The sequence below is a fragment of the Dendrobates tinctorius genome, unplaced genomic scaffold (assembly GCF_039654945.1).
Source record: "Dendrobates tinctorius isolate UK_male_01 unplaced genomic scaffold, ASM3965494v1 ptg000062l, whole genome shotgun sequence".
Lineage (NCBI taxonomy): Eukaryota > Metazoa > Chordata > Amphibia > Anura > Dendrobatidae > Dendrobates > Dendrobates tinctorius.
In genome coordinates, this window is record NW_027361730.1 from 27,442,100 (window position 1) to 27,465,351 (window position 23,252).

A 23,252-nucleotide genomic window follows, 5' to 3' on the forward strand; every position below is an offset into this window, starting at 1 on the left:
CAGCACCATTTTGAGTATGCCTTTAGTTTAATATGCATAACCCTGACAAGTTCACTAAAACCTGGTTACAGACTCCTTTTAAGAGGCCTTCATGAGGGAAGTCACACCGGTCGTACTCTTGGGGTTTTGGTGTGCGGTGGCATCTATGGTACATCTTTAGTCTTTATTCCAGGTACACTAACAGCTCGACGCTAAATTGATTTGGTCATGGAGCCAGTAGTATGGCCATTTCTCCCAATTTTCAACACTGTGCTAGGCCCCCATGTTCCTCATGCTTCTGTGAGCAGCCTGTGTGGTCTAAAAATGCCAGCATGGCCTGCAGCCTCTCCAGACTTGTCTCCCATCGTGCCATAAGTCAGCTATTGCAAAGGGAGCTGCCAGCAGTGGATCTTGATGATTTGTGGGGCCAAGTACATTCAGCATGGTAGAACATTCATCAGACAACAACTAATAACCTCATAGCATGCAAAGATGTGCGAGTCTGTTTATTTCTGCGTGTGGCGCTTGATGTTTGGAAAAGTTTGTTGATTATTTGCATATCTAACATTTCTATCAATCCTGTGAGCCTTTAACGGGTTATTTTATTTTTATTTTTTTTAGAAAAGTTCTCAGTTTGAAGTTTTTTTGTGTGTGCTTAGAACAAATAGGTTAATAAAATTGTGATATTTTAAAGACTAGTCCCTGCCTTTTTCCAATTTACCATCTGTAAATCACCCATAGATGGTCGGCCGGTGAAAGGCATGAGCCCAGCTCACCTCTTGCCAATGTAAAATCAGCACATATTGTGTGTACTGATTAATAAAGATACATACATGTCTTTCAATGGCAAATATAAGAAATACATAAAATACCATTCTAAATGAATGCGTTATTAATTTTGATTTGCGGTTAGTAGGGTTATCATCATGTATCATGCTCCGCGACTAACCTAGTAGTCTTTAGAATGCAATAAATACCGCCTGTAATTTTTGATCTCCTGTAGCCATGTAATCCTTTGTGTAAATCCTAGAACAAATCATACACGCTAGATAAATGTTGGTAGGGTTTGTCAGTAGTCTAAGGCCTCTTTCACACTTCCGTTTTTTACAATCAGTCACAATCCGCCAGGTTTTGAAAAAAACGGATCCTCAAATTTTTTTTGAGGATCCGTTTTTTTCCCATTGACTTGCATTAATGGCGGATTGTGACGGATTGCTGTCCGTTGCATCCGTTTTTTGTGAGGATCCGCCAAAAGTTGCTGTCCGTCACCATCCTCAAAAATTTCAAAACGGAGCTTGTAACGTTTTTTTCTCTGGCGGATCCTGCAAACACTGATTTAACCCGAATTTCTTTCTGGGTGCCGGACAAAAAAAAAAAAAATTCTCTCTCTCTCTCTCTCTCTCTCTCTCTCTCTCTCTCTCTCTCTCTCTCTCTCTCTCTCTCTCAGCGATTCCTTTAAATTTCTTCATTTTCAGGATCCGTCTGAAAACGGATCCTGTGCCATCCGTTCACATCAGTTGAGAACGGATCCGCTTGTCCGCCTTTTTGGCGGATTATAACTGATGCAAAAAACTGAAGTGTGAAAGAGGCCTAATGTGTATGAGAGCAGCTGCTCGACTGTCCTCGTATACAGGGTTAGCATATTTTGATCTTTGACCATCCCCACCACCACTACCACCTCGATTTTGCTTGACTTGGAGTGGGAATAAAATGAGTGACTTTATGGCCAGACCTACGGTATGTGAAGGTCTCTCAAGTCTTAGCCTTTTTCTTCCTCTTAGTTTTGTCTGCAGTCAAACTGATATTGAATGTTACCATTCTGTCGCTGGGGACAGATACCCTTAGGGATTCTTATTTCCCTTTGTTCTCTGCTTGTATTATAGAGGAGTTGGGAAAAAACTCCTGGCGCCAATTCTCCAATGAATTTTCATGGATAGTCTCCTCCACATGAGACAGGATGAGACTCTTTCCTTGTAAGTCAGTTAAAGGGCTGATGGACAGACATACAAGTCCACACTGCAGGGGTTATGGGGTTGAAGGATTTTCACACATTGTTTCCAAAAAAAAAGGTAAAAGGCTCCTTTGGTCATGACATTTATCCTCAACGATGGGCCAGTGTAGTAAAACTTTACAGTCCTTTTCTGTTTGTGAACTCTTGGTTCATTAAGTGTGAAGTCTTTATTTTAGTCCTCTAGCATACTCTATTTTTCTTCCTTATCATCAGCAATGCTTGAAGGACTTGTGTTGTACTTGCTATAAATCACATAAATGTATGTGGTTAGGTCATAGGATGTAGCGCTTAGTTGTGCTCACCGAGTCACACTGCAATGGTTATTCCAGCTACTAGAGGCTTGTAAAATGTGCTAACATACTGAGAGGTTATGGATAAACCTGTATGTTACTTTTTAGTTATCCTTTGTAAAACCCCGCTCTAGTCTGTACTGCTTTCCGGGAAGTGGATTGTAAATTCTACCAGGGATAGAACATCATGAAATTATATACAACTACCCCACTTAAAATACTGTAACATGTGACCAATTGCCTGTTTGCTAGGTTTCATATCTTTCTATCAGTATGTCTTTGCAGTGTGTGAGGAAATAAGTGTGCCTAGAGAAAATATGTGGTTAAAGTCCCATCATAATATTACTGTAAGGGAAAAAAGTAGCCATGTATAAGACAGAAATCTAGACACAAGCTGAGAAACCCTGATGACTTGTGAAGCAAAGATATTCTTCATAGCATTAGACTCAGACAGGGTGTTTTCTGAATCAGTATCCCTGGGAATTTCAGTATTAGATCAGAAAGGCAGGGTAGACAACAGTGTGAGAGTGGCCTCTTTTTACTTCAGCACCCCCTGGTATCTCCAGTATTACATTAGAAAAAAACAAAAAGCTGGGTGGACAGTAGTGTGAGCAGTAGCTCAGCACCCCTGGTAGTCTCCAGTTTTGAACAAGGCAAAAAAAATGACATGAGATCACCCTGTCCGGGTAGAACGGTGTGGTTCATAAAAAAGAGACTATAGGTCAGTAGAAAGCAGGAAGACTTCCAGCAACCGCAATGGAAAGGCTATAGAAACATTATTTCTTCGTATAAGAAATAAGGTTTTTGTAGTCCTTTCCATTACATTTCTGGATGTCTTTCTGCCTTCTACCTGATCATTCTCCAGTATTGGATCAGATAGACTTCATGAACCGCAATGTGAGGGGCATCTTCTTATCTCAGCTCCTCTGATCTAGAAGACTACAGTGTGAGCAGCCTCTTCTTAACAGAGCACTCCTGGTATGTACAGTATTTATTATGCTTATATAGCACCATTAATTCCACAGCACTTTGCAGACATCACTGTCCCCATTGGGGCTCACAATCTAAATTCCTTACCAGTATGACTTTTGATTGAGGGAGGAAACCAGAGGACCCAGAGAAAACCCACACAAACCCAGGGAGAAAAAACAAACTCCTTGCAGATGTTGTCCTTGGTTGATTTGAACCCAGGACTCCAGCACTACAAAGCAACAGTGCTAACTACGGTACAGTATTAGATCAGATGGACAGCAGTGTGAGCAGCCTTTTCTTACTTTGGCACGCCTGCTATTTTCAGTACTATATCAAATGGTCAGAATGGACAGTAGTGTGAGCAGCTTAATCTTACCTCAGAACCTCTAATATCTCCAGTACTGGATTAGACAGACTTTGTGGTGTGAGCAGCTTCTTATCTCAGTACCTTCATGGTTCTCCAGTATTAGCTCAGAAAGCAATGGTAGAAGCCGTGTGAGCTGGCTCTTCATACTGCAACACCCTTGGTATCTACAGCATTACAACAGATGGGCATGGTGAACTGCAATGTAAGCAGCCTATTCATACCTCAGCACTAGGGATGATCAAATACCTTTTGATAAGTGCTTATCCGAATAGCTATAGCGTTTCCCGAACAGCTGCATCGGTAACCTGAATACCTGGAGCGCTCCTGATAAGCTGTTTGGCACTGCATCTGCATGTGTCGTGGTTGTTTCGCTGTCAGAACACATGCATGGAGATTGACATGCAAAGCATGCTGAGATGAGGATACTTATAGCCGCAATGCTCCTCTGGGAGTCAATTTGCATATTTCTCTATTAGGTCGGAAAGAAAAGATGGACAGCAGTGTGAGCAGCTTCTTCTTACCTTAGTACTCCTGGTATCTCCTGTATTAGTTTAGAAAGACATGGTGGACAGCAGTGTGTGAGCAGTTTCTTCTTAACTCCGCACCCTGGTATACCCAGTATTAGATCAGATATACAGGGTGGACAGCAGTTCGAACGGCCTCTTCTTACCTTACCTAAGTGCCCCTAGTATCTCTAGTATTATTCATTGGAAGCACGCATGAAGCCGTGGAATATTCCTACTGCACATGCTCCCAGACATCTGCCTGTTGTATTAAAATTTGTGCACAGCTTTCTGTAAAAATGCCAAGACCGTGGCCATTATGCTGTATTAAAGTAACTGCAGCCACTGACAAAACTATTGTGATTTGTTAATGGAACATATTTAGTTATTTATTTTTTTTGTGTGGTTTTTCGGAGGGGGTCACGGCGTCGTTTTTCGGAGGGGTCACGGCGTGGTGTGCGGTGGGGTCTTTGGAGCTGAGCTCTCACCACATGCTGTAGATGCTGGCTGTTACATAGGACGGGAAATGGAGGAAAACTACATTGTGATTTCTATATGTGTCGTTCGATAACTTATTTGCTAAGCGATTGTGCGTGCACAACTACCTTCCTGTAGTGTCAAATATTTTAGTTGAATTATAAAATAAAGCCTTGAATCCTCGGAAGCTGCAGGCATTATTGCTGAAAAAACCCATCTGTAAAGAGGCCTTAGCGTTTCTGTGCTGTTGTTGCAGCTCTGTGGTCCTGTACCTGTGATTTTTATGGAGGCTCCTCACAAGGGCCCATACCGTGAAGCATTGGCCATGACGTGGCTCTGTATAGCCCTGGAGTTGCTGTGGCACTGATCCTGGAGGTCTGTGCTGAACTTGTGCCTCACTATCTGCTGACTCTACAGTAGGGCCCAGGACCCTCCTGACACCATGTGCTCCTCGCCCTCCCCCACTGTGCAGCACTGTACATACCCACAGTGTGCTCCTTAGAAATGCAACTTGCTGAGCCCTGGGTATCCATGGAAACGAGTGGCATGGGACTCCTGACTGCCCTCCCCCCTTCTATTATACACATGTCTGAGGAGGGGGCGTGTGATTTGTGGCGTGTAGCTGGTAGCAGGGGGGCTGTTATTGTGCTTTGGGGGTATGCAACAGCTCTCTGATGGATGGGGGGAAGCTGACACATTATACAGGGTGAAGAAGCGCCATATATCACCAGGAATCAACCAGTCCGGCTGGGCCTCAGGATTGCATTTATTTGCTTGTCCCTTTTAATGTGCTGAGGTTTCATTTCCATATTGACTACAGGCCATGTGCTGGTTTGTCGCTTTGATCTTACAATAAGGTGCGTCCTACCTGCTTGGTGAAAAGATTTTATTCAGGAACTGGTAAAGGAAATCCAAGAGTCAGCCAAACCCTATCCATATTTAGGGGCTACCATACACCTTATTATGGTGCAGGGGATATCTCATTTGTCATATTCATGACGCGGTTATATATCGGGATCTGCCCATATAATGTATTCTCCTGGCGCGCTAGGTTATTTATACCCAGAATACGGCACCGTGTATAACGAGAGGTAATAATTTTCTCTTCACTATAATACTTGTTCTATCCCTTTGCTTATATATGAAGATTGAATGCACACCGACTCCGTAATAGGCACCTGGTGGCCCATCCACTCCCTTATCAAGCTGGAGAGATCTATCAACTAAGGAGAGAGGCCTTGGGAAGCGAAGTTCCCTGTGGTGGTTCTCTCTGGTGCCTGTATTCTGTCAGCAGGTTGTCGAAACAAGCTTCAGCTCTCCATGATTGCCTTCTTTCTCCATTGCCGGATCTCATTCTCCTCTCTACCTTGATGTTGTGTGGGCCTCAGTATCTGCTGTGTGAATGAGAAGGCCGTACCCCAAGATATGTGTACCAGCTTAGCATTTATCATCTTGGGGATGGTCGGCCGAGTGTTCCTGAAGGCAAGCGTAGAGGCTGGAGTGCAGTTTTTCCTTCTTGCTCCTTGGCTTTTTTCTCCTGAATTCCTGGTCTCCTTTATTTAGTTATCACACAGTCGCAGAGCATTCAGAGCTGCCATTAAGCAGTGCAATGAAATGCTTGATGTACGTTGTGTTGATATCATCTGTAAATATGTAAGCGCGTTATTACAAGCAGTTTTCTTCCATCATAAACTGGGATGAAGGTGACCTCTCCACTGATAAGTAGTCTAGTATGTGCTAGGCATAATATATGCGGAGAAAAGTATATATGGAAAAATCATGGCATACAGTCTTACAAGATCGAAAAATTGATTAGGGGTTTTCTGGGGAACTTTTCGCCTTTCGTCTTCTATAAGGGTACCTAAAAATGTTGAGTCTTTAAAGCAACAGCAAGAGAAGTGGATGAGAATGAATGGCGGGTGGTTTGCCTTAAAAAAGCTTGTCGCTTAATGAACTTCTTGTACAATGGAACTTTGCCGGAGAGGATATCGATGTCATACCTGTTTACCCGTTTTGGCAAATACTTTTCCCCACAATGGACGTTTATTGCTTATCCACAGGATAACTGATAAATATCTGATTGCTGAGGATCCCCGCTAATCACTATATTTGACGTCCCGAAACCGTTCTTCATGAAAAGAAGCATGAATTGAGTGGCACTCAAGCTTGCACTTCATTTATTGCCCATTGAGCAGGCAGCTATAGCGGAGTACATCACTTGGCTGTCTCCTACAGCCCATTACCATGCAGTAAAGGAGCGTTTGGGATCGGCATTCCCATCCTAGTCATTGGTGGAGTCCCACTGTGAATAGATGGTGAACGTCCATTCTGAGGGAACCGAGATTGATGACATGCCAAGGCAGTTGCCTGCGTGTGGCGCATACATATACTGAATAAATGGAGATGCTTGGAAAATATTGTTTCCATTTTTTTTTTAGCAGTTTCTTATCTTTTACATGTCTGTCGATCCTGCAAGGTTTGCAGCTCCAAGACGATTTCTTCTTGGTGTTGCACTTTCAATTTATGAGGAGTAAACCTGGAAAAAGCCCTTCATGATGGTTGCCTTACTTTTAACACACAAATTCTTGTAGCAATGTCAGAAAAAAATGTGATAATGTGTGAATTTCTCAGCATGCTTTTTACCATGGACAATGGAGTCTTCAGCTGTTCTGTTATTTTCCCCTTTTCTTGGTCACCTAAAAAGACTTTAATGATTACCGTAATTATTATGTGAGGTGAAATGTGCTTATGTGACCTTCACATGAATGTCTTTGTGGTACTTGCACGGGGCTTTGTGTGTCACCCTGTGGATTTTGAGAGGCTATTGCTATAACTGTATGGCATGATTGAATGATTATTGTTCTGTCTAAATAAGCAGTTTTTGAGACGTTGCCGTTACTTGTCTTATTAAATAAGAATTGATTATGTGACATGTTCCAGTGTGACAGCTCTTCTCCCAGATCTATCTAACCACTGTCATGCTGGTGAGAGGAAATGCTGAGGGAAAGCGGGTGAGGAAGGAAGGGACACGGTGTGCCTGCGCTTACAGAGACTGGTTATGGGCGAGCTGCTGAGTTAGCGGATTTTTCATGGTGGGGAGAGGTGAGTTGGCGCTGTGCCGCTGTACCATCCTCTTTCTTTGCTGTTGATTGCACTGTTTAAGTGTTATCTGTTCCTACTTTCCTTGCTGAACAGATGTTCCGAATGCCAAAAGCAACATCAGCCTTTCTCATCCATTCTGTTCATGCTGGGACTGTTCAGTTACATATGGTGCTTTTCTGCAGACAGGCCATACAGAATAAAATCTTGTCCTGTCCTAAGAGGAATCTGTTCCTCATTTCTCCTGTTTCTCCTTCCTCCTTCATTTGGATTCCTTTGGAACTCAAGCTGTTGTGTTAAGCCTGTTTCACACATCAGTTTTTTTCCTCAGTTAAAATCCGCTAATATGGCGGACAACGGATCCGTCCCTGTACTGACCACGACGTTTGGCACCGGACCGTTGTTTTAACGGATCCGTCGAAGGAAGAATTTTAAAGGAACCGCTGCCGAGAGAGAGAGAATTTTTTTCAGCCGCCAGATCTGGGTTTAGGGTTAAATTTGCGGCCGAGGCAAATCCTCCGGGCATGCGCAATGTAAAATGTGGATCCGGCCGCCCGAAAAAACGTTGCATTGTCCGTCCAGGCATGTCGGCGAACGCCAAAACTCAATGGGGAAAAAAAACGGGATCCGCCAAGCAAAATGGCGGATCCGTTTTTTTTTGCAAAACGGCGGATCTTGACTGATTTGAAAAAACTGATGTGTGAAACAGGCCTTAGGCTGTGTGCCCACGTTGCTTTTTTTAAGCATTTACGCAGCGCTTTTAGACGAGCGCTTCTGCCGCGGAAACGCTTAAGAAAAGCATCCCATGTAATCATAATTGAATCCGCACATGTTGTGCTAATGGTGCGTTTTTTTCCACTGCGGAAACGCTTAGCAGAAAAAAACGCAGCATGTTCACGTTTCCACATACATACAATTATATTGCAAAAACGCTTAGGAAAACGCAAGCTAAAATGCTTCACAAAAGCGCTTACAAAAGCGCTTCATAAAACGCATGCTTTTTCCCGGGATGAGGGTGTGCATTTCCGCTCAGGAATATTCTGCTTCAAAAAAGCAACGTCTGCACATAGCCTTAATGTGGCATAGTCCAAATGATATTATCTGATTTCACCAAGAAAGAATGATTGGGGCAATATTTTGAGCATCTGTGTTAGGCCACGTTCACATGTTCAGTATTTGGTCAGTATTTTACCTCAGTATTTGTAAGCCAAAACCAGGAGTGGGTGATAAATCCAGAAGTGGTGACGGGTTTCCATAATATTTTTCCTCTGAATGTTCCACTCCTGGTTTTGGCTTACAAATACTGAGAATACTGACCAAATACTGAACATGTGAAATTGGCTTTAATATGAACCAATGGTTTCCTCAGAATGGAATACTTCCCTTTATTATTATTATTCTTTGCTTATATAGCGCTATCATATTCTGCCGCACTTTCCATACATTATTATTGCTCTCCCCAATGAGGCTCACAATGAAATTCCCCATCAGTATTGTCTTGGAGTGTGAGAGGAAACTGGAGAACCTGGAGGAAACTCACAAACATGGGGAAAACTTCCAAACTCCTCGCAGATGTTGTCCGGACCCCAGTGCTTCAAGGCTGCAGTACTAACCACTGAGCCACCGTGCCGCCCTTATTTAAAAAATGTATGCAGCTAAAGTTATTGATAAGGATGTAGTTTTTCAAGAAATGCAGAACTTCGATTATCCAGATTTGTTTTGTGATCTGATTTCTAATAGTTTTTAATGTCCGTCTTGAAAAAAAAATAGTAATTCTTAAATTCTGAATGTTTAACTAGACCTAGTAGGTTAATGTGTGATATTAAACCCAAAACATGGGCCAGCATACCTGTTAGTTTAAGCTTAACATGTAGGTATACATTCACAATGTGGTTATTAACATACTATCAGGTTTGCTGGCCCAAGTTCTGGATTTCCTTTAGCTTCTTGTACATTTTGAATGTGTGGCGTCTCCTTTTTTCGGTGCACCATTACATTTCCAGCTTTCTACTGGCAGGTTTAAAACGGTCAGGCCCAGGTCCCTCTATTTTGAGGCCTGCGCAAAGGTGTGAGATACTAGAGTAGGGCCCATCCTGACTGGGTACACCTTGTCTCAGTGAGTCAGCTTTTACACTTGATATAAAGTACACTGTGGGTTTTTTTTTTTTTTGCTTACTGTAGGGTTTGTTGTATAGGTTGTATTGTGCAAAGTACTGGTATTGAGAATGTTTGCTGCTAGCTTAAAGCATGGAAGAGGACTTGATGATCCCTGATTGTGTACTTGTTATGGGCAGTGAGTAGGGGTCATAGGGTCATTGTAATGCATTGCAGATGGCTGGCTGGTGTCTATTAAGATCGTACATATAGGGTCGCTGGGGGCAGAAATATGCACACAGGTCTTACTGCCGAGGAGTATAGTCACTACTGCACTTTCTTATAATATTTTAGAGTTTTTGCTTTAAAAATGCGATCTCCTAAACATTTTTTTGTATCATTTGCAGGCTCAGCTTTCAGGACGTTCACCCCCTTCTACTTCCTGACGGAACCGGCAGACACTGTAACACTACGTGGAACGCCCGCTGTTTTAAACTGCTCCGTGTATGCTGAGCCAGCAGCAAAAATTGAATGGAAGAAAGATGGGACTTTTCTTAATTTAGTATCAGATGATCGGCGGAGATTACTTCCAGATGGGTCTTTGTTCATCACCAGTGTGGTGCATTCAAAGCACAACAAGCCAGATGAGGGGATCTATCAGTGTGTGGCAACAGTGGACAGCTTAGGCAGTATAGTAAGCCGTACAGCACGGCTTTCTGTCGCAGGTAAGTGCTGCACATCGCAAAGCGCAGAGTGTGATACTGATTTTGTGTGACGTGTGCCATTGCTCAAATTTTTAATAATATATGATATTTTCTTTCATTGGTTTTGCTGAATTATTCTAGAATATGGGGCCCCCCAAAATATTGGCTAATGAAAAAATTGTGGGATGATCACTTGGTGTACGGTAAAAAGCAAAGAATTGATAGGGAAAATTGGTATAATATAACAGTATCCAAAGCGTCCTTATTCCCACCATTATGCCTTACATTTTTCTACATTAGGCCTCATTCAGACGTCAGTGATTTTCACGTATGCAATAAATGGCTCAAGCTTCAACAGTGTTTTGGATCCACATTTGATCAGTGTATCCATTGTTGCAATCCGCGCTTCATCAGCGCTTTTTCACATATGAAGAAAATAAAATACAAGCCTTCTCTTATCCATACCCGTGTTAATCATGAACAGTTCCTATATTATTTACTGGTGCAGTCCATGATTTTAGCAGACCCATAGGCTGTGGTAATTTTGATCCACAATACCAATCAAGAATAGACATGTTGCATGATTTTTTTTATATGGACACAGTCTGCAAAAAAACCCAAACCCCACAAAGGGTGAACAGCCCCATAAACTCGAATGGGTAAGTGTTCTATCCATGAAAGTCACAGTGAGAGAAGACGTATGTGGAAAACGGACGTCTGAATGAGACCTTATATAGCAAAAGAAATGGAAGACAGTGTAAAGGAATAAAAATCAAGAAAACCCAAAAAAGCTTCCCTGTGTTATACACAACATATTGCACCAAGTGTCTTTCCAGGAGATTGGCATGTGCTGTAATCTGCAACTTCTGTTTGCTGTGTAGACTGTAGAAGTGTCAGCCAGGGGAGGTGGTATTGATTGGGGGTATTCTCAACTGACATTTCTACATACCACCTTAAAGATCCCCCACCTATCCATAGAAGTGAGCTCCGTCTTATGCGGCTGTGCAGAGGTGGTCTTGCATACACTCTCTCTGCATTCAGGCCTAAGGGAGTTCCATAAACAACTGAGCAAAGACAGAACCCGCATATATCAAACATGAGTATCTGAGGTGGGATTTTAATGCTAGAGGACCAAAATAAGTCAGGATGAGAACACGATGCACACAGATAAGATTCTGCTTGCGACTTCCCTGGCACTCCCTGGTCTCTGGAGGAGAGGACTGGTGGTCCATCACTTCCTGGAAGCTGTCAGTCTTTGGAATTTCTTTGATTCATAGTTGCCGCCATACAGCACTTTTCTGCCGGCTGCTATGTCTGTACAGATAATGCAGAACAATACAGCTGCCCTAGAGAAGCTTTTTTGGAAATAAAAAGACATAAATAAAGGCAGCAAAAATTGCATCACTTGTAAGGGTATGTGCACACCCTGCGGATTCTGCTGCAAATCCGCAGCGGATTTGGCCCTGCGGATCCGCAGCAGTTCCGCAGACATTGTACAGTACCATGTTAGCAAATGGGATTTCAAATCTGCAGTGCACATGCTGCAGATTTTTCCGTGTGGATTTGCTGCGGTTTTAATTCCGCAACATGTCAATTCTTTCTGCAGATTCCGCAGCGGTTTGACACCTGTTCCATTGTCCAGGTGTCAAACCGCAGGGGAAAACCGCTGGCAAATCCGCAGGAAAACTGTAGGTCGCTTTACCTGCAGTTTTACCTGCAAATCCATGCGGAAAAATCCGCAGGTGAATCCGCAGCGTGTGCACACAGCCTAAAGGTGACCCTGTTGCAGAGCATGTTCTTCCCAGGTGGCTACTTTGTAGTGGAATGCTTCTGAATATTCTTTATCCTCTATAGAGAAGGAAAGTATTTAGGCTAAATGTTGAAATAGACATTTTGTGAAGCCTCGCCCCATGCTTTTTTTGCTATATATACAGTACAGACCAAAAGTTTGGACACACCTTCTCATTCAAAGAGTTTTCTTTCTTTTCATGACTATGAAAATTGTAGATTCACTCTGAAGGCATCAAAACGATGAATTAACACATGTGGAATTATATAATTAACAAAAAAGTGTGAAACAACTGAAAATATGTCTTATATTCTAGGTTCTTCAAAGTAGCCACCTTTTGCTTTGATTACTGCTTTGCACACTCTTGGCATTCTCTTGATGAGCTTCAAGAGGTAGTCAACGGAAATGGTTTTCACCTCACAGGTGTGCCCTGTCGGGTTTAATAAGTGGGATTTCTTGCCTTATAAATGGGGTTGGGACCATCAGTTGTCTTGTGCAGAAGTCTGGTGGATACACAGCTGATAGTCCTACTGAATAGACTGTTGGCTACTTTTTTCTTGGCATAATACAAATTCTAAGTAAAGAACAACGAGTGGCCATCATTACTTTAAGAAATGAAGGTTAGTCAGTCCAAAAATTTGGGAAAACTTTGAAAGTGTCACCAAGTGCAGTGGCAAAAACCATCAAGCGCTACAAAGAAACTGGCTCACATGAGGACTGCCCCAGGAAAGCAATACAAGATTCACTTCTGCTTCTGAGGATAAGTTCATCCGAGTCACCAGCCTCAGAAATCGCAGGTTAACAGCAGCTCAGATTAGAGACCAGGTTAATGCCACACAGAGTTCTAGCAGCAGACACATCTCTACAACAACTTTTAGGCTGAGTTCACACGTTGCATTTTTTTTGCGTTTCCGCAGCCGATTTTGCCGCGAAAACGCAAAAAATAAGCATTCCATGCATTCCTATGGGATTCCGCAATGCTGTGCTAATTCTGCGGTTTTCACTGCGGCGGAATCGTTTCGCGGTAAAAACCGCAGCATGCTCATTAATTTTGCGGAATCGCGGCGATCCCGCACCCATAGGAATTCATTGTTCCGCTTATTTCCCGCATGTGGCTGTGCACACCATGTGAAAAGTAAGCAGAACAATTGCGGATGGTACCCACGGTCCGGAGGAGAGGAGACTGTCCTCCGGGCTTTGGGTACCATATCCCTGTAAAAAATAGAATTTAAAATAAAAAATATTGTTATTCTCACCTTCTGACGTCCCGCGCAGCCTTCCCGCCTCTCTCCACGCTCTCGTTCCCAGTAATCCTTTGCGAAAATGCCCGTGATGGCGTCCGTTCTCGCGGGATCACGACGTCTCGCGGTCATTCGCGCGACGTCATCGCGAATGACCGCGAGACGTCGCGATCCCGCGAGAAAGTACGTAATCGCGGGCATTTTCGCAAAGGATTACTGGGAACGAGAGCGTGGAGAGAGGCGGGAAGGCTGCGCGGGACGTCAGAAGGTGAGAATAACACCTTTTTTTTTTTTTTTTTTTTTTTTTTACATTTTAACTTTTACTACTGATGCTGCATAGGCGGCCTCAGTAGTAAAAAGTTGGTCACACTTGTCAAACACTATGTTTGACGAGTGTGACCAACCTGTCAATCAGTTCTCCAAGCGATGCTACAGATCGCTTGGAAAACGCTAGCATTTTGCAAGCTAATTACGCTTGCAAAATGCTAGTTTTTCTGCGGGAAAATCGCGGAAATTTAAAATGCGATTTTTCCCACGAAATGGAATTACGGAATTCTCACGGTAATTTCCGCGAGTGTTCCACTACGTGTGAACTTTGCCTTAAGAGGAGACTTTGTGCAGCAGGCCTTCATGGTAAAATAGCTGCTAGGAAACCACTGCTAAGGACAGGCAACAAGCAGAAGATACTTGTTTGGGCTAAAGAACACAAGGAATGGACATTAGACCAGTGGAAATCTGTGCTTTGGTCTGATGAGTCCAAATTTGAGATCTTTGGTTCCAAAAACCGTGTCTTTGTGCGACGCAGAAAAGGTGAACGGATGGACTCTACATGCCTGGTTCCCACCGTGAAGCATGGAGGAGGAGGTGTGATGGTGTGGGGGTGCTTTGCTGGTGACACTGTTGGGAATTTATTCAAAATTGAAGGCATACTGAACCAGCATGGCTACCACGGCATCTTGCAGCGACATGCTATTCCATTCGGTTTGCGTTTAGTTGGACCATCATTTATTTTTCAACAGGACAATAACCCCAAACACACCTCCAGGTTGTGTAAGGGCTATTTGACCAAGAAGGAGAGTGATGGGGTGCTACGCCAGATGACCTGGCCTCCACAGTCACCAGACCTGAACCCTATTGAGATGGTTTGGGGTGAGCTGGACTGCAGAGTGAAGGCAAAAGAACCAGCAAGTGCTAAGCATCTGTGGGAACTCCTTCAAGACTGTTGGAAGACCATTTCTGGTGACTACCTCTTGAAGCTCATCAAGAGAATGCCAAGAGTGTGCAAAGCAGTAATCAAAGCAAAAGGTGGCTACTTTGAAGAACCTAGAATATAAGACATATTTTCAGTTGTTTCACACTTTTTTGTTAATTATATAATTCCACATGTGATAATTCATAGTTTTGATGCCTTCAGAGTGAATCTACAATTTTCATAGTGATGAAAAGAAAGAAAACTCTTTGAATGAGAAGGTGTGTCCAAACTTTTGGTCTGTACTGTGTATGTATGTATGTGTGTGTGTGTGTATATATATATATATATATATATATGTATATGTATAGCGTTTGTATGTCCCATAGGGCACGTATCTACAGTCCCTTCTAATATCTAAAGTGTAAATGAAGACAGAATTTGTGTTGTAAGATAGATTATTCAATGACATTTGCGCTCTCTTCTTTCTAAGATCATTATTTGCATAAACATGGCCGCTTTCTGCAGGTACTTTGTGGCAGTCTTAGGCTTATTAAACATAGTGCTTTTATTCCCCATCTACATCAATGTGGTCAATGGTTGGTTTACATACAGGACCCCTCTCCTGTTCATCAAGGGGTTGATTTTACTTATAAAATGAAGTTGTAGGTAAGGCTCATTCTTGTTCCTTTATCGCTCGGTGCAGGATTATTCACAGTGCGGTGCAATCGATAGAAGAATGTGGCACTGCCGCTGAGTGATTCATTGGGAGCTGAGAAGCAGGCGGGGGAGGCTGGGGGTGCATTGCCTGCAGGCTCTTAATGAACAGAACATTGATCTTCGACAAGATGTGTTGGTGTCACTAATTGTATTGTATGGGCTGTGCAAGGTGAAGGGTTACGGCTACAAGTCAGTGAAGAGACTACACATTCACACCCTGTATGGCCTCTCTGTCTAAATCTGTCATTGACTTCTTTCAGCTTTATCATCCTTTCTGTAGTTTTTGCCTTGCTTTTTATGCCATAATCCTGATTTATACACCCCCTCCATTTTTCCTGTGCGATTTCACTTCTAACGGTCCCTTGAAGGCATACATGTATTATTCCTTAAATAAATCCCATCATCGTCGTTTTGATTTTGTTATATCATGTTTGATGGATTCTTAAAGGGAGTTTGTGTCCTTCCAAACTGCAAAAGTAGATTTTTAAACATTTAAATATGGGATTTGGCCCCTATAATAAAAACTTTCCAGTAACCTATATTTTAGCTGTGTAGTTGCAGTCTAATTCATGTGTGAGCCATATGCACTTCGGTGCATTCTTGGAGTTGCCAATGTCTCAATGCACCATTGCGCTCTTCGATTTGCATATCTAAAGCCTGTTTCAGACTTCCGTCGTTGGCGGTCAGCTGAAATCCGCCAAAGGTTAGTAGCAACTGATCCGTCTCCGTTGAGTGACGGATGGATGTCAGCGGTCCACGTTGGAGTAAGGATCTGTGGGAGAAGGCAAGTGGCGAGATTTAAAGCGACCGAGGCATGTGTCGGCCGAGATCGCGCGGCGGGCGTGAGTTGGAGCTGAGATCGCGCGGCGGGCGTGAGTTGGAGCCGAGATCGCACGGCGGGTGTGAGTTGGAGCCGAGATCGCGTGGCGGGCGGGAGAGAGAGTTACGGCTCCAGGCATGCGCGGTTCAAAATAGCGGACCGTCAAAGAAAAAAAACGTTGCAGGGTCCGTCTCATCCGCCCAGGAGCCACTAAAATCTTGGATCCTTAAAAAAAAGGGTGGGACGGACGACCGTCCGTCGAGATCCGCCAATAATGTAAGTCTATGGGGGGAAAAAACAGATCCGCTCCATTTTTGGCAGATCCGTTTTTAAAAAAAATTGGCGGATTTTGACTGACGGCAAAAAACGGAAGTGTGAAACAGGCCTAACCCTTTCCATGAGCTTAATTGACGTTGCTCACTTTCTCGCAACGAACTTTCCCTAAACTCAAAATATCCTATTTACTCTTGCTCACTGACACTTGAAGTGGTGTGTTTGGTGTCAGTGCTGGCAGCCTGGGCTGCCACCAGGAATTTCAGTGCCCCATAGTGGCAAAATTTTCAGGCCCCTTTAAGACTCCAATCAAGCTCCACTATTCGAACCTTCCACAGTCCCACCACCCACTCTTGGATAAACTACACTTCTGCACCACATCCTCACCAATCTCACACTAATAGTTTGAACCCCATACCACATACACAGCTATCAGCTTTTGTTTTGGCCAGAAGATTTTTTTTAAGCCTGCCACCAAGACTAGGTAGACGCTTTTCGCAGGGCTCTACTCTACTCTAACCTATTAAAAATATCTTAAAATATCCAATACTTTTTTTATGGGAATGTGTCACTTACATTTTTTAAAATGACCAATAATACCACATACAAGGGTATAAATACTTTCACACCTTGACCAGATCACATATTACCACCACATAGTGAACGAATAATACCACGTACATGGGACAAATACCGTCACAATGAACAGACCACATAGTGACTGAATAATACCACATACAAGGAACAAATACCACCATACCATGATCAGACCATATATTACCACCCCAAACTCAAATAATACCACATAGAGGGGAAAAATACCACCACACGTGACCAGACCATATATTACCACCAGATAGTGACCAAATAATACCAAGTACAAAAGCAAATACCATCACACCATGACCAGACCATGTATTACCACCACATAGTGATTGAATAAGGAACTAATGCCGGCACATAGTGACGAAATAATACTGTATACAATTGATAACTACCAACACACCACGACCAGACCACATATTACTATCACATAGCAGCAGAATAATACCACATACAAGGAATACCGCCTCACCATGACCAGACCACACATTACCAGCATATAGTGACAGAATAGTACCAGATTCAAGGGACAAATACCACCATACCATGATCAGACTATGTTACCACCACATAGTGACTGAATAATGCTGTATACAAGGGACAAATTCCTCCACGTCATGACCGGACCACATATTACCACCACATAGAGACAGATTACTACATTACTGATCTGTAATAAAAAAGCACAATACTAATATTACCATAGGTGCCATTATACACAGGAGCTCTGTATATGGTATACAGTGTATAATGTTAGTGTACAGGTAGCACACTGACTCACCAGTTAATGTAGTGAGGGAAGGACAGGGAATTATTAATGCAAGTATGTTAGAAAATTGTTTAGATTAAGGCATCAGAAAGACAGGGATTAAGGGTCTCTCTCACTGGTGTATAATGCAGAGGAGTGCAATGCGAGTAAATCTTACATTCACTCTGACAAGTGTTATTCAATGAGGCAGAGCAGATCAGTGATTTTCTTTTTCTCATGCCCATTCTGCATGAGAAACAAAATCACAGCGTGCTGCAATTAGCCACGTATCTCGCACAGTGTGCACCCATTAATGTTAATGGGTGTGTGCAAAACATCGGACTACACTTGAATGTCATCCAAGTGCAGTCTCATGTAAGCCAAGACGGCAATGGCGAAGATGGAGAAATTAATCTCTCCTTCTCCTTACCTGTGCTACGATTCTGTGATGTGAGAGGATTGGATTGCAGTAGCATGATACTCGGCTCATGCTCACCAGCAGAGCTGGAGACGAGTGTCATTAGATATTGTATCTGGTGCTCTTGTATCAGATACCATACGCTACTATGATCCCGGCCTTAGGAAGAAAATGACTTTGTCGTTGGACCACCCCTTTAAAGAGGCCTCACAATAACATTTTCTCTTAAACCTTTGTGTATGTGATTGTAGTGTGCGATCACTGTATTAAATACACTTACTGGCATCTTCCCCAATATCTAGCACAGTTCCACTCCCCTTCTCAGTGACGTCACCCCTCTGCCAACTCTCTGCATCACGCTGATGTTTTGTGACTCGGAATGACTTTTACATTGTAAGTCTATGGAGGGTCAGAATGAGGCTTCATAGACTTACATTGTAAAAGAGACTTCTGGCTCACCGAGATCGCAGTTGCGCAACTCGGAAAAGGACATACTTTATAAATTACTATCTATCTGTATCAGCACACACACAATACACACATTACAACACACAACTTGCACAAATACACTATACACAGATGCATACACAGAAAAGAGGGAGTCATGTAGTTAGGAATCAGCAGCGCAGGGAGCCCTCTTGTCAGCCCAGTCTTAGCGACGCCCCTGACTGACGCTTCCCCTGGGGCCAGGGATCAGAAGCAGAAGAGGGGGAGGCTTGCTGCCATAGAATCTCACCCAGGTCGCCCCCCCCCCTCTTTGCTTCTGCTCTCTAGGCCCCATACAGCAGTAAAGGGTAGTAATGCCCTGATGGTGGCTCTGCTGCCGCGAGCTCACTCTGATCTCTGACTTCTCTCTGAAGCCACTGTCTTCATAAATTTATGGATATATTGAGCAGCTGCCGTCAAATGCAAGAGACAGATCAGAGTCACACCGCATGCTCTGAGATCTTGCTAGTCTGTGGATGCCGCTCACCGTGCATGGAAGTGTAGCATGCGAGCGGCTTTAGAGAAGAGATTTCACCCTGACACAATGAACATGCTGCCAGGCTCTTCCAGTGTCATTTTGCAAGCGTAAGAACAGGGCTTTGAGTTTAGGGAGTGATTGCTATGAGAAAATGAGGACTGTTAATCAAGCTCAGGGAAAGTGTTCGACATGCCTTGTCTTTAAAACCGCTGATCCAAGCTCTTCCCCCACCTGCTGCCTCAAACTCAAAAATATTTACAGAATCCATCCTTTCCTCAATCCTGAAATTACTAAATGCTTGTGCATGCTCTCGTCATTTCCTGCCTCGACTACTGCAATATCCTCCTTTTCCTATAATCACGCACCTCACCAGTCCATCCTTAACTCTGCTGAATGATTAGTCCACCTATCTCCTCACTACTGATCTCCTTTTCGCTGCTGCAAGCCCCTTCAATGGCTCCTAATTCCCCAATTTATTCATTCCAAACTACTAACACTGATCTACAATGCCATTCATAACCTGTCTCCCCAATATATCTGTAAGGCTACTTTCACACTTGCGTTTTTTCGCTGCACGTTTTTTGCGCGCACAAACGCATGTAAAAAACGCATCATGCGTTTGTGTGCGTTTTTTTTGCGGGTTTTGGTGCATTTTTTTTAAAAAAAACTGCATGCGTTTTTTTGCGCATACGTGCGCATTACAATGTGCACGTATGCGCACCCATAGACTTTAATGGGTGTTTTGCTGTAAAAAAACGCATTGCGTGCGCATGCATTTTTTGGGGCAACTCGGACACACAAAAAATGCAACAGGATGCATTTTGTGCGCCCAGCGCATACTGCAAAAAGCGCATGCGCATACAAACACGTACGTGCGCATATGTATATACCCAAGTATAGGGGGAAAAACGCATGCTTTTTTTGCTCTAAAAAGCAGCGTAAAAAAACGCAAGTGTGAAACCAGCCTAAACTAATCTCTCGAAATCTTCCCATCTGTAATCTCCAGTCCTACCAAAGACCTCTTTCTTTCCTCTACACTTGTACATTCCTCACCCAGTTGCTTCCAAGACTTCTGACGAATATCCCCCATCCTCTGGAATTCTGTGTCCGATAATCCGCCACGATCAAAACTTTCAAACGGAACTTGAAAATCCATTTTTTTAAGCAAGCTTACAGTCTGCAATGATCCTCTGCCACCTCACCACCACCGGAAATGTCACAATCCCCCAATCTACTGTGTCCTTGCCCATTATCCTTTAGACTTGGAGGCCCATCAGGGCAGGACCTTCTCATTTATGTACCAGTCTGTTATTGTTAGTTTGTTCATTGTAATCTATATTCGTCTTTATGTGACTCCTTCCAGAGGTGTATCTAGGTTTTCAGGCACCCGGGGCAAGAATTCAGTTTGGTGTTTCCCCCCTCATCCCAAGCACATATGCAATTTGCACACTAAAGGCGCCGTCTCACATAGCGAGATTGCTAGCGAGATCATCGCTGAAGTGTCACCGATTTTGTGACGCAACAGCGACCTCGCCAGCGATCTCGTTACGCGTGACACTTGGCAGCAACCAGGCCCCCGCTGCGATGTCGCTGATCGTGCTCGAATGTCCTGGGCCATTTTTTGAGCGCTGGTGTCCCGCTGGTCAGCACGCATCGCTGTGTTTCACACTGACGACAGACCTCGTTAGCGACTCATAAATCATGGACGCAGGCGGGAGTCGTTAAAATCGCTGCTGTGTGACAAGGTCCCAATGACCGCCGAGGTCGTTATACGGGTTGGTGGATCGTTGCTGCGTCGTTGGGTAAATCTGACTGTTTGGCAGCTTACTAGCGATGCACTAGCGATCCTTACCAGGTCGTATCGTTGTCGGGATCGCTGGTGCGGCGCTAAGTGTAACAGTACCCTTAGTCTTGTACCAGCGAGCTGCTCTCCCTAATACTTTCAATGTTCAGTGAAAAGCTTAGAGAAGCAGGAAGAGAAGCTCATTATCACAGGACCATAAAGGTATGTGCACAAGTTGTAAATTTACTGCTGCAGATCGGCTAGTGATTTACAGTACAATGTTAATCTATGAGGGAAAAAAACCCCGCTGTGCACATGCTGCGGAAAAATCCGCACGGAAACGCAGCGATTTATTTTCTGCGGCATGTCAATTCTTTGTGCAGATTCCGCAGCGTTTTTCCACCCAGTTCATTATAGGAATCCGCAGGTGTAAAAACGCAGGTGAAATCCACACAAAATCAGTAGTAAATCTGCATAAAAAACACGCAGATTTTGACCTACAGATTCTGCCAAAATATGTAGATTCCGCTCGGAAAATTCCGCACAGCTATCCGCAACGTGTGCACATACCCCAAGTATGAACGTCGCATATGAGTGAAGTGTCCATGTGATGACTACTGGAACCTGCAGAGCTGAATCCTGACATTGCAGGCTTCTGAATTCTCACAAGGAAGGCACTGCACACTTTTTAGGGTTCTCCCTTGCCGGTGGCAAGAGTACACGGTCATGTCAGCACAAGCATGTGATTTATATACTTCTGGCCACATTCCAGCTAGACATGCTCGGCCTCGATCAGTTCATTTTCATTGAGTGAGGCCACAAATCTAGTCAGCATGTGACCGCATGTATGTAAATCATCAGCACAAGAGAATCCTAACAGAGTGCAGTGAGCACTGTGAGAATTCAGAAGTCTGCAGTCACATAGAATGACTGTAGACTCAGCACAAACATGGAAAACCCCTTTAATGCTCCTAACATAAAAGCATGAGAATTAGTCAGTATCCCTAATAAAATTCACATCCAGGTACCTTATAGATGACGTCGTCTCTGGAGTCAATCTCCCTTCTTTTCTTCATCTTGTCCAGACCCCATGATGAGTTTTCTCATTCATAGCCGTCTCTGCAGACTTCCATCTTCTCTGGTCTTCTGCAGCAAATCTCCATATGATGCCCTTAAAAGATAGAAGTGTCATTATAATGCTCCTGAATAAAAATATCTGCTGTACGCTGAGCCCCTGAATAAAGGCCCCATTACACATAATGATGTCCCAGCGATCCCACCAACAATTCGACATGGATGGGATCGCTGGGACATCGTTAGGCTGATCGCTGTTGAGCTGTCACATAGACAGCCCCTCCAGTGATCAGGACCAGTGAGCAAGCTGGTTTCCAATGTAAACATCAGGTAAATAGGAGCAGCGCGGCTCTTGGTTACCTGCTGTTTACCTTGGAAACCAGCGGGTAACTAAGAACTTGCACGGCTCTTAGATACCCGCTGTTTACCCTAGAAACCAGCGTGCATGCTGGTTTCCAAGGTAAACAGCGGGTAACCAAGAGCCGCGCGGCTCCTAGTTACCCGATGTTTACATTGGAAACCAGCGTCGCTGATCGTTGGTCTCTAGCTGCCACACGCAGCGATGGCCGCTGGCCATCGGGAGACCAGCGATCAAACAACGACCCAGGACGATGGAGCGCGATCAGCGATACCCGTCAGGGGGACCGGTCGCTGATCCATGTCACACACAGCGATATCGCTGGCGAGATCGCTGTGGCGTCACAAATCAGCGATCTCGCTGGCGATATCACTGTGAGTGACGGTGCCTATAATAATTGCCCCTCACGCTGTCCCTCATAGTACATGCTCTTCACACTGACCTCTCCTTTCCACGCTGGGACCCCTTTTCACACTGTCCTCTCACACTGTGTCCTCCCTATAGGGCTCAGTCTCTATACTGTGTCCTCTAATCACACTTCAGTATACTGTCCCCCATGCTACGCTCCCACTTCTCAGTCTCTATTTTCTGCCCACTCACTTTTCTCCCCCATACTGTCTTCTCACACTATTCCCCTCCATCCTCATATTGTCTGTTCTCACATCCCCCTGTTCACCGTACTGTAAACTAATGTATTTACCCCCTCACTCTCTAAACTGCCTGCTCACACATACCCCCGACTCCAAATATTGTGTCTGCACACATCCTATCACCCT

The 23,252-nt window shown here is 43.9% G+C and overlaps 1 protein-coding gene across 11 annotated transcripts in view; it reads left to right on the forward strand.

The window, feature by feature from the left end:
- Positions 1-23,252, forward strand: part of NEO1 (neogenin 1) — a 185,079-nt gene that overhangs the window by 92,057 nt on the left and 69,770 nt on the right. For all 11 annotated transcript variants that reach the window (XM_073579448.1, XM_073579449.1, XM_073579456.1 and 8 more), the window contains exon 2: positions 10,200-10,517. In XM_073579448.1, coding sequence (XP_073435549.1) covers positions 10,200-10,517 — 318 coding nt within the window. The remainder of the gene's footprint in view (positions 1-10,199; positions 10,518-23,252) is intronic.